Genomic DNA, 12801 nt, shown 5'->3' on the forward strand with positions numbered 1-12801 from the left:
TATACAATTTGTTCACTGTACTTGCCTCCAAATAATAACCTTTTGTATGATAACTTTGAAGAGGTAATTCAACAACTCCCTCAACCTTTTCTTTTACTTGGAGATTTGAATGTTAGACATCCTTTGTGGGGTGATGTTTTAGCAAACACGAGGAGCAATATCATATCATCAATTGTGAAAAATGAAGATGCCGGACTCCTTAATTCAGGAGACCCCACACACTTTCATGTCCGAACAGGTACAGTGGAACCTTTACATACGATTGCCTTTACATACGATTGCCTTTACATACGATTGTTCCAACAGCCGAAGTAAAATTTGATCAAATTTTTGTCTCGACACCCGAAGTCATGCTCCAACATCCGACGTAGATCTTGTTTACGCCAGTAGACGGCAGCACGTCGGAGGGACGCCATTGAACGTGACTCAGTCAGTTCTCTGTTCTCGTGCGCATCGTGTGGTTGTCCTCTGCTCGGTCTGTTATTAACAGGGCTTATTATCTTCCTTTACTCACGTTTTATTTTTGATTTTACGTATAATCATGGGTCCTAAGAAGCTTAGTTTCGGTACAGGTATTAGTAGTGGTGAGAAAAGGAAGAAGGCAATGCTTTCATTAGAATTGAAGCAAGAAATTATAGAAAAACATGAGCACGCTGTGCGTGTCAGTGATCTGGCTAAACAATATGGCCGGAATATGTCTACGATCTCGACGATCATCAAGCAGAAGGAAGCCATTGAAGCAGTCAAACCATCGAAGGGGATCAAAGTGAAGCAAAGAAAACTAAGATTGAATTGAGTGAAAGTGATGAAAATAAAAAATCAAAAAGAAAAGAAAATTTAAAAAAATATAAAATAAAAAATAAAACAAAAATAAATAAGCTAAGTTAGGTTAAAGTTCACACAGTGTAAGTTATACTAAGTTATGGTACATTATTGCAGTCACCACCCCCTTTTTCTTCCTCTCTTCTCCATCAAGAGTTGCTCGAAGACACCGATTTTGGTGTCTAAATCAGCAAGAAAGTTTCTGCATACTTTTTCTCTGAACCGCACAGACAACAGTAGGAGCCAGAGTTAACTACTTCTCGCGAGCCTGGGAGAGGAGAGGAGCAGACCTTTGGTCCGGGCTTTCACTAAAGGATGGATGCGAAATTTTTTTCCTAGTGAAACCTCCTTTATTAGTTACTCCGATAGACCTCTCTGCCAAATACAGAGAGGAGCTTAAGACACAGGCTATGCAACATCAAATGTCTCTTTTTGGAGAGGGAGGCTATTGCCCGGTCCTGGATGTCATTGTTCTCAACGCCTTCGTTCAGAAGACAAAGTTCTCCATGGAGACATCGAAATCCGTCCTTACAGCAGTAGGAAAGGTCCACTGGATGGTCTCTTTAGATCTCCAGGATGCTTCCTTCCACATCCTCATCCTTCCAAACTTCAAGCAATACCTTAAGTTTCGTGTATATGAGGAAGTTGTCCAGTTTTGGGCTCTTTGTTTCGGTCTAAGCACCACCTCTCAAATAGAGGGTGCGTCTGTTAGGATCTGTCGTTTTTCTAATCCTTAGACCTCTTCCAAGGAATGTCGATTTTAAAACTTCTTCCAGCTCCCTTTTCCTGGGAGAAGGACCATCGAACGACAAAGGAAACAAGAGGCTTTAGCTCCCGGCCAGACGCCTACTCGAGCCTACCTATTGACACTTCCCAGGATGCCCACTTTCATCATAGGAAGGTGAGGTGAAAGTTTTTTCGTCACCTTTGGATGAAGCAGCGCCCAGACGAGGCTGGCATCAACTTACAGACCTCTGAAGAGGAAGGTGGACACAGTCAATCAGCGTCTTGACACCGCAAGCTTCTGGTTGTAGTCTTTGGAGCAGTCCTGAGCGTTTTTTCTTTCTACCGAAGAAAACTCTCCTACCAAACATCCTTTCAGGATGTCGGCAACTGTCAAATAACATCCAACGCACCCAGTTGCAGGACAGTTGTCTGAGCCTAGCATGACATCGGTTCATGCTCCTTCTCCACCGTCAAACTGGTTATCGTCTTCTGGACGCTCTGCGTGTTTCTTAAACGGTGTAGGAAGAGAGCTTGTGGTAGACATGACGTCTCCGGTACCACAACAGTTTGACCCTTTTTTTATTATGCTGCTAGATATGCAACAGAAGCTCTCTTCGCTCATGCTAGTTTATCGGCCTGCGAACAACAAGAGAGTAGCAGGCCTGGACCCTGAGTGTCAGGTAACTTCACACCCGGACACCAAGCGTAGTGAGGCTTCTAGTCGAGATGTTCTTGATGACGAACGTCTTTACAACTCCCTAGTTAAATGTCGTATTTTAGCCATTTTTAACCCAAGGAGTCAAGCATTCAGATGTGACGTTGAATGTCCACCTAACAGGACGTCGAGCTTCCAACGGAACAGGACGTCCTGCAGGACGTGACGTCGAGCGTCCAGCAAGACGTGACGTCGAGTGTCTATCGAGACGCGACGTTAACCATCAAGCACAATGCGACCCCGAGCGTTAAACAGCTCATGACATGGACTTGTACGCGTTCCCACCATTCAAAGTGCTGTACAAGGTGTTACAAAAGTTTGTGCCTCACGAGGGAACCAGGTTGACTTTAGTGGCGAAGTTCTGGCTGTCAAGAGGGTGATTCACAGAGGTACTGGATTGGATGGTGGACGTTCCAAGAAGCCTGCCATTGAGAATAGATCTTCTCAAACAACCTCACTTGGCAAGAAACCATCTAAACCTCCAAGCTCTACGTCTGACTGCCTTCAGACTATCGAAAAACTCGCAAGAGCTAGAGGATTTTCGAAGGAAGCAGCTAGGGCTATCGCTAGAGTAAGGAGGACTTCTACCATCAAGGTTTATCAGTCCAATTGGGAGGTTTTTAGAGAATGGTGTAGAACTAAATCAGTTTCTTCATCCAGTACCTCTGTAACACAAATTGCTGATTTCTTCTTAGACCTTAGAAGAAAGCACAACTTTTTCTCCTCGACCATCAAGGGGTACAGGAGTATGCTGGCAGCTGTATTCAGACACAGGAATTTAGATCTCTCAAATAGTAAAGACCTTCAAGATCTTCTCAGATCTTTTGAGACTTCTAAAAAGCATCAACAAGAATCACCAGCCTGGAATTTAGATGTTGTTTCAAAATTCCTCCTGAGTGACAGATTCGAGCCTTTACACTCGGCTTCTTTTAAAGATCTGACTTTGAAGATTCTTTTCTTAGTAATTCTGGCAACAGTTAAGAGAGACAGTGAAGTTCACGCTTTTAGCACGAATATTGGCTTCAGAAACGGAAAAGCCATATGCTCCTTGCAACTTGGATTCCTGGCCAAAAACGAATGTCCTTCTCATCCATGGCATAAATCTTTCGAGATTGCGAACCTCTCTGATATGGTTAATGAATAGTTGGAGAAAGTCCTGTGTCCTGTTAGAGCACTGATGTTCTATCTGGACAGAACTAAAGATTTAAGAGGCAATTCAGAAGCTCTTTGGTGCGCAGTCAGAAAGCCTGTGTTACCTATGTCTAAAAACGCCCTATCATTTTTTATAAGGCTTTCAATTAGAGAGGCTCACACTCATACTGTGGTGAGGCAGACCTCAAGCTGCTGAAAGTAAAGACTCGTGAAGTTAGAGCCGTGGCAACTTCTGTAGCTTTTAAACAAAATCGTTCTCTGTAAAGCATCACGGATACAACCTTTTGGAGGAGTAAATCTGTATTCGTCTCGCATTACTTGAAATGTGTCCAGACTCTTTATGAGGACTGCTACACTTTGGGACCATTCGTAGCAACAAGTGCAGTAGTAGGTGAAGGATCTACCACTACGTTCCCCTAATCCCTAGTAACCTTGTTCTTCTCTTGGAACTTTTATATACTTCTATGGTTGTATGTGGAGATTGGTCGACAATCTTCCGCAATGTTTGATTTAGTCAGGTGGTCATTTTGTTCCTTGAGAGTGCCCGGAACAAGGGTATTAGTTGAGGTCCTGTAAGCATAGAGGTTATGTACCCGTTTGACAGCTCCTAGAGATCTTCAGCCCCCTGGGTGGATCGCTGGATCTCATAAGGATAGCAGACATAATGAGGCAGAGAATCATTGAAGTCAGCTTCCTTAACAGCTACGAACCCTTAAGCTTGTTTTAATTAAATCTTAAGTAATATTCCAATAATGTTGCTGTCTCTAACCCTCTACCAAGGGTGTCAATCAGCTATCTTTATATAACCAGCGGATAAGTTTAATGTTTTAAAATTATATTTTCATAATAAAATTAATTTTTGAACATACTTACCCGCTGGTTATATAACCTTTATTCCCCCCTCCTCCCCTCTAGAGACATTCTATGGGCATGGAAAATCTGGAGATTCATGGAATGGTTCTGTGTAGCTCGCGTGTGAGGGCGCTAGTGTACATCTGGCTATCTGCGATTTCCGCGAGTTTTGAATTTCTGCCGGACATCAGAGGACTAAAGCTATTTTTATATAACCAGCGGGTGAGTATGTTCAAAAATTTATTTTATTTTGAAAATATCATTCTTAAGCATTATTAACTAACAGAATATGGCATGATCATAGCTATCCAAGTGTTTGGGAACTAGCCATTATTTTAGCCTTTTTAAAACCAGGTAAGGATAAGTTTTAAGCATCAAACTATCGACTAATTGCGTTGACATCTTGCCCATGTAAGATCATGGATAAGATGGTCAATGCAAGACTGATGTGGTACCTGGAAAAGAAAGATATTTTATCACAAATCCAGTGTGGATTTAGAAAAACGCCCTCAACAACTGATGTGTTGATATGACTTGAGTCCTCTATTTGTAAAGCTTTTGCTTCCAAACAGCACCATGTAACAGCCTTTTTTTACCTTGAAAAAGCATATGATACTTCATGGAGATATGGTATACTTAAAACCATTCATAATTTGGGATTACGAAGAGAGCTACCATTGTTCATTCAATCATTTATTTCACATTGATTTTTTCAAGTGACAGTTGGGGAAGCTTTATCAGAGAGGAAAGGTCAGGAAGAGGGAGTTCCCCAGGGTAGTGTGCTAAGTGTAACCCTATTTGCACTAGCCATTAATGGGATATCCTCTGTCATTCCCCAAGATATTCTCTCAATGCTACTTATAGATGATCTCTCCATATCATTTGCTTGAGCTAGAATGGTAATGGTTGAGAGAAAACTGCAACTCTCAATTGATAAAATTATTCAGTGGGCTAATATAAACGGGTTTAAGTTTTTGACAAGCAAAACTACTGTCGTCCATTTTTGTCGTATTCGGGGAGTACATCCAGACCCGGATACATAAATCAAAGGTCAACAGATTCCATGTGTAATTGAAGCTAGATTTTTAGGTTTGATATTTGATTGTAGACTTACATAGGTTCCTCACTTAAAGGCATTATAAGCTAAATGTCTTGAGGCTCTAAATCTTTTAAAAGTATTGTCCCAAAAATCATTTGGGGGCAGACCGCAAAACTATTTTAAAATTATACAAGGCCTTCATTTTTTCAAAAATTAGTTATGGCTGTGAAATATACTCCTCAGCCAACCCAAGCCGATTAAAATTTTTAGATTCTAAACACCATACTGATATCATATTGGCAACTTCGCCCATTCCAGGCCTCCTTGTTGACGCTGGAGAATTACCATTAGACTTTTACCGAAAGTCATTTATTATTCGGTATTGGTTTAGGTTGCAAAGACTTCCTAATTCTTTAGCCTGTCAGACTGCAAGCCTTGTAAGGCACTCAACATACTTTGAGTTACACCCAAAATCCCCTCAACCTTATGGTTTTTCAGTGAAAGAACTGTTTAGACAGTCTTGATATAGTTAGAACTAAGGTGCTTCCATTTAATGTATCATCAATGCCTCCATGGAAATTACCAGACGTATCTTTTTGTAAATATTTCATTACAGTTAAAAAAAAATATGACGGATTTAGAAGCCAGGTCTCTTTTTATGGAACATGTTGTAGAACATGAGGAATCAACTTGTATATATACTGATGGCTCCAAATCCGATGCTGGCGTTGGATTTGGAGTATACAGTAATGCTTTTAATTGTAGAGGTGCACTTCCTTTAACAGTTTCCATATTTACTGCCAAACTATATGGCACACTAAGTGCTGTTGAAAAAATAGCGTTGGAAGAGGGGGTAATTTTACTATTTTTAGTGATGCAAGGAATGTCCTTAAAGCTTCAAAAGATTTTAATTCCAGTAACCCTTTAGTTTTAAAGATTTTAAAATGGCTTTTTATTATTAGACTGAGAGGCATAACAGTTCAAGTTTGCTTGGTTCCGGTACACATAGGTGTGTCTAGAATCAAGAAGGTGGATTTACTGGCATAGAAACCTGCAGCTGAATTGCAACCAATAAGTTATCCAATTCTTAGTGATGATTGTTTACCCAACAATAAGAATTTGATTTCTAATAATTGGCAACAGCATTGGGATAGTTTAATTGAAAATAAGATGTGAGAAAAAACAAGTTTTATATACCCCTGGAAGTATAACATTATGCCCAGAAAGTGGGAGACTACTCTTTGTCGTCACCGCATTGGTCACACTCGGTTGACACATGAATATCTGCTTACTGGTTAATACCAGCCATATTGCAACAACTGATTGGTACCCTTGACTGTAAGGCATTTGATGACAGAATGCCCTACATACTCATATAGTAGTAAAAGAAATAGATATCTGTTTGAGGCTGGAGGTTCATCCTTGCCAAGATTCTTGGACATGATGTGTCGTACTGTACTATACTAGGAGTATTTATTCTTGGACAAGATGTGTCGTACTGTACTATGCTAGGGGTATTTATAGCTTTACTTCAAAAGCAGGTCTTCTGAAAGCTATTTAACTTTTAAAATGACATCTCTGCTTTTATGGCTTTAATTGAATATTCTTTTATTCTTTATTTATGATAAACGATATAGGCGTCAATTACCTTAGATGTCAGGATATCAGAAAACCTCGAATCAATTAACCATCCTCTCAAGACGAGGTTGAGAATGGTGGAATATAAACCAAACCGTAGATTGTCATATTCCAGGTACTGTATATCATTCTGGACTGCTATCCCTTTCAGGGAAAGGGATCCCTCCTTTGACCATGTGTACCAATCTTCTTGGACAGGCCAAGCCCTATCAACCTATTCATTCCTATGATAGACACATAGGAGGTTGCAGGAGTAATCTTGTTGCTCCCGTACAGTACCAGGCAGATTGATACTTACAGAGAAGAAAAAGAACCAACCAAATTTTTCTTCTATAGGACTTCCGACCTGTCATTAACTATCTCGTTACCAATTTCAACGGCCGTTCCAGCTCTGCTGAAAACATGTTCCCTATTTTAAAGGACTCGGGTTAGTATAAAAAAAAAAAAATACAAATTACTTTTAGTACTTATATTCTGAAATATACAGCACATATCAAAAAGTAATTTTTGAAGATTTTTGGTTTTTAGTTGTGGACAAAATATCCCGGCAGGTGCGATTCTAGTTTATTTCTTTTATATTTCTTATATTTCAGATATGAGGCGAGGGAGCAATTTGTTAACAACTTGCCTGTGCTCCTCTGTACTCTGGTTGGTCAACAAAATGCAAGAAGGGGAGCCACTAAACTCTTCACAACATTGCAGCATCATGCTCTGAATAAAAATCTGTTTTATGTAAGTCACAAAATTTTTAAGGTTAATTCTTAAAATCCCTAATTTCAGGTTTTTACTCCTGTTATTTTTTCTATTAATATTATAAACAGTGTAATACAGTCTACTATTTTGATTAATAATATCAGGAGCACAAGGGGCTTTACTGAGATAAGTATAGCTGTACACAATCAATTATTATTGTTGATAATATCAACATGGAAGGAGCAGCAGGCCACTGACTCAGCAGCGTATCCATAAGTCATTTGGTACACAAATCATTGCATAGAAAAAGACACACCTAACTTCTTGTACAGAATATAGCCAAGAATGTTATAACAATATTACCCAAAACAAAATTTAGGCCCTGAACGAAAAGAATTTTTCTTTGATGGATTAGTAGATGGGTGGTAAGTATTGAGAGCTGAAACCAAGAAGTTTACTGAAACTTTATAGTATAGTGTTCCTGTTTAAAAGAAAAGGCAACTTCCAATATTATTTTTACGAAACTCTCCAACTCTCAAAATGTTCAAATTGCTTCTACTCAAACCTGTGTCAACGTCTATTTCAAAATAATAATTTTCTGCTTTCTAGCTAAATACCTTCCCCTCTGGAAACCTACATGCCGTCTGTCAATTGTTGGCCACTAACTATGCAATGATACTACATATTAACCTTACATTTTCAGTTTTCTCATTTCTGACCTTTAAAGATGTCTTTAATTCACCTTGCAATACAATTGAATTGTATCTTTTTATTTTTTTACTCCATATTATTATTATTATTATTATTACTACTTGCTAAGCTACAACCCTAGTTGGAAAAGCAGGATAATATAAGCCCAGGGGCTCCAACAGGGAAAATAGCTCAGTGAGGAAAGGGAACAAGGAAAAATAAAATATTTTATGAAGAGCAACAATATTAAAATAAATATCACTTTATAAACTATAAAAACTTTAACAAAAAAGGAGGAAGAGAAATAAGATAGAACAGTGTGCCCGAGTGTACCCTCAAGCAAGAGAACTCTAACCCAAGACAGTGGAAGACCATGGTACAGAGGCTATGGCACTACCCAAGATTAGAGAACAATGGGTTGATTTTGGAGTGTCCTTCTCCTAGAAGAGCTGCTTACCATAGCTAAAGAGTCTCTTCTACCCTTACAAAGAGGAAAGTGACCACTGAACAATTACAGTGCAGTAAGAAGAATTGTTTGGTAATCTCAGTGTTGTCAGATGTATGAGGACAGAGGAGAATTTGTAAAGAATAGGCCAGACTATTCGGTGTGTGAGTGTATGGGCAAAGGGATAATGAACCATAACCAGACAGAAGGATCCAATTTAGTACTATCTGGCCAGTCAAAAGACCCCATAGTTAATTTTAAACTCATAAATCCTAACTTGATTAGTATTTTTCCTAGGTTCGTGTAACATGAGCATATACTGTACGATACGGTAACACCTGACAGCTGCTGTGTTGTATCTTTGTGTATAGAGAAATGTTGCTCACTCACATTCCCTTTCCTTTAAAGTTTTGTTAGTTGTTAGCTAACTGCTTTACTTATCAGTTAGAACATGAATTCTTTTAGCTTTTCTAATTGTTTTCATTCAGTCCAGGATAATGGAGAGAAGAATGAGAGTGCTAGGTTAACTGTTTTTATTCTTATTGCTTTATCTTCGTTAATTTCACCTTTCTGCTTTTTGCGCCACTAAGTTCTAAGGTAGTAGGTGATTTTGTCTACTCTTTTATACCTTTCTGAGGTTAATGTGTTGTGTGCTCTCCAAGGACTTTCCTGTAATCCTGTAAAAGGCTAGAACAGAGAATGCTATATGACATAAGTACAAAGTATGTTGAGACGTTGCCGAGTGAAGACGTGTTATCGTGGTGCTTTGTCAAATTCTCGCCTTGAGCTGTGTTTCAGCTTATTCTGTATTTTTGTTAGTGAAAACTTTGAGAATATTAGTTAGCCTTATCGAGAGACTAAAGGGAAAAGTAAAAGAACACCATGGCTGGTTACCACCTGTATGGATTTTCAAGGGGAGACTGAAAAATGTGGACAAGATGTGGCTCCAACAGGTGCTACCACAAGAAGTGTGTGTTTATAGAGGCAAAATCAGTGATGAGGATGTAATAAACTTGAAATACATTTGTCCACTCTGTGTAGATAAAGCCATTACAGCCAAGACAACTACATTAAAAATGGAGGAATTGAAAATAAAAGACCTTTATATAAGGTAATGAGAAACTCGAACTTCCTCATTCCTGTTTTCCTGAGCTAAACTAACTAGTTTAGCTTTTCGATCTTGTGAAATTAAAGCTTTCTTGATGGACCTTGATGCTTATGAAGGTGTAGATCCAAATGATATATTTCCTTATTTTTTTTTTTTTTTTTTTTGAGAATTGGTAATGTTACTTCACTATTTAAATGTGTTTGTGGTAGCTCAAGTCCAACTGATTACTGCTCAATTTCCATAACTCCCATATTATCAAAAGATTTTTAACGTCTTCTGGTAAAACGTCTTAATAGGTTTGCTGAAGGTAATCATCTGTTCCCTAGTTTGCAATTTGGTTTTCGTAAAGGCCTTGGAGCATATGATGCCCTTCTTACAATCTCCAATGCTGTACAGAAAGCCCTTGATTGTGGTCAGGAAGTTTGTATGATTGGCCTTGATTTTAGTGCTGCCTTTGACTATGTTAATCATGATGCCCTTGTTTTTAAACTCGTACAGTTGGGAGTGGGTGGGTCGTTTCTTAGCATCATTATTGAATTTTTCAATATTAATCTTACCCGATAATCATGTAGCTGTCAACTCCGTTGCCCGACAGAATTCTACGGAAGGGATACGCCAGTGATCGCTATACAAGAGGGGGGTGTACTCACAAGCGCCACCTGTGGCCAGGTACTGCAGTACTTCTTGTTGACACCACCTCAATTTTTCCTCTGTCGTGCCTCCGGCTAGACCTACATGGATACGCTGTTGATTCTGGAGTTTTTTGCTCACGATTTGGTGATGTATTTGCTCTAGAGTTTAGCTTTCGCTATTCAGGAAGTTTTATCATTAGCTTAGCTAGCTTTTGGAATTAATTTGATTAATTATGGTGACGAAGAGAGTATGAACTCTCTTTCACTTTTAAATGGCCGACCCTTCCCTTAGACGGAAGTGTTGGTGTCTAAGAGAGTATAGACTCTCTTTCTTAATTTTGCTTAACAAAGTTATAGATTTATTTTATATCTCTCCGCCTTTTATAGGCCTCTTCGATTAACTTCCTTTTATTATAAACTTATTAAAATTAATTTTTATATTTGTTTATATTCGACCTTTCCTAATAGTAGGCGGTCTTTTCTTGGTACCGAAGTTAATTAACATTGAGCCCGTCATTTCGGTTTTACCTGTTAACATATTATGCTATTTTAATGTTTTTGAAAGAATTTCTTTGATAGTCTCGTACTGTTTTCAAAGTTGAACTAACGTTTTGTTTTGTCTCTGCAGTTGTTGACGTTCAGAACGTTCAACTTGCGCTCTATCGTTACGATAGAGAGAGAATTTTCACGGTGTCACCTTGCAGTAAGAGTAACCGTTTCTAGCGTTTTGTTCATTCTTTCTTAGCTTAATGGTTTTAATTCTAATAAAGGAACTTTTTATTTGGGAAATCTTTCAGTTTTTTTCCTTTAACAATAATATGTTTTAACGATATATATGATTGGGCTCTTCTCTCAGGTTCTAAGTCAAGAGAGAGAGAGAGAGAGAGATAGAGACGGAGGGAGAGAGAGGAGGATAAACGTTTCGTTCAAGCGAGTAACGTTGTTATCGTTTTTGCTCTTCTCCCTAGTCTCTTTAGGGGAAGAAGGTAAACGTTTCTAGAGTTTTATTCTTGTTCTCAAGCTTTATGCGGTGAGAGATTTTAAACGTAGTTTATTTGATCTAGTGTTTAGTCTCTTTCCAGCCACTGAATTATTTATCTTTCATTAGATTTTTCTGTTACATTGTAATTCTGTTTTCGCAATTACTAACTTTTAAGGAAGGATAGAATTGCGTGTTTCAGGTACAAACCACTTAAAGTTTCGAGTTCAGTGAAATAAGTGCAAACAGAAAATCAAAAGTGATAAGTGATTAGCGCAAAGTGTTACAGTGTTGCGGTCGAGGGTTCGTCTGTTCGTGCCAGTTGTTCGCCTAGTCTGGGACCTCTTACAAGCTCCCAAGCCCAGGGGAGAAGTAATGTCGAAGGACTTATGGGTTCAGCAGGCCTTGATCGACGAACAGACGTTTTCCCTCCGTGGTTTCGGGTGTATCTACACACGTTGCCGACGTGATCACCCCACCCACACAAAGACGAGAGAGCCCTTTTATTCCTCGTCTGCGGAAGAGGTTTCTCGCAGAAACCATGGACCAAATCTTGCAGCTTTTAAGTGCAAGTCGGTCCCTTCCGCACAAGTCCAACTCCTAGGTGTAGCCATTAGCCCTGGGTCAGTTCGGACTTGCTGCAGTACGACAACTGCACACCTCCCAGAGAGGCAAGGTGGTATCGCAACAGGCAGTAGCTCCGTCTGTTGCCGCACCAGCTGTTTTAGACCCTCAGTCTCAACGGACAGTAGCTCCGTTTGTTGTTGTCTTTCTTAAACTCTAGTGGTCTATACTGCAGACAATGCAGTCTCAGCTTGCGGTGTTGATGCAGGAGTTTCAGGCAGAGAAGGTTAATACACCTCCTCCTGCGAGCGCTCCTCCTCACCGCAGTCCAGTCTGCCAGACGTACGAAGTTGAGGTTCCTCAAGCTACCTCCATGCGTGAGCTACCGCGTTGGGAGTTGCCAGTTACCAGCGTTGTGCAGCAACCTCCACCTTCCTTAAGGCAACCTCAACAATGGGAACAGGAGTCTTATGCCTTACATCCTCCTCTTCCTTTGAGGCAAGAGTTTCTTGCAGTTAGACCATCTTCGAGGCATCAACCTCTTGAGGTACGACAACCTCTACCATCCTTGAGGCAGCCACCTCAGCTCTCGCAGCTGCTACCTCAACTTTCCTCAAAGCGAGAGCCTCAACTCTTGAGGCTAGCACCTCAAGAACCTCAACTCGTGAGACAGGAACTGCGTTCTGCGCAGCCGCTACCTCAACTCTCGCAGCTCACACCTCAAGAACCTCAACTCGTGAGTCAAG

At 39.8% G+C, this 12801-nt stretch overlaps 1 protein-coding gene across 2 annotated transcripts in view; it reads left to right on the forward strand.

The window, feature by feature from the left end:
• The window catches only part of snz (snazarus), a 264501-nt gene that overhangs the window by 229813 nt on the left and 21887 nt on the right, over positions 1-12801 (forward strand). For both annotated transcript variants that reach the window (XM_068383069.1, XM_068383070.1), the window contains one exon: positions 7538-7676. In XM_068383069.1, coding sequence (XP_068239170.1) covers positions 7538-7676 — 139 coding nt within the window. The remainder of the gene's footprint in view (positions 1-7537; positions 7677-12801) is intronic.

Source organism: Palaemon carinicauda, chromosome 11 (assembly GCF_036898095.1).
Source record: "Palaemon carinicauda isolate YSFRI2023 chromosome 11, ASM3689809v2, whole genome shotgun sequence".
Taxonomy (NCBI): Eukaryota; Metazoa; Arthropoda; class Malacostraca; order Decapoda; family Palaemonidae; genus Palaemon; species Palaemon carinicauda.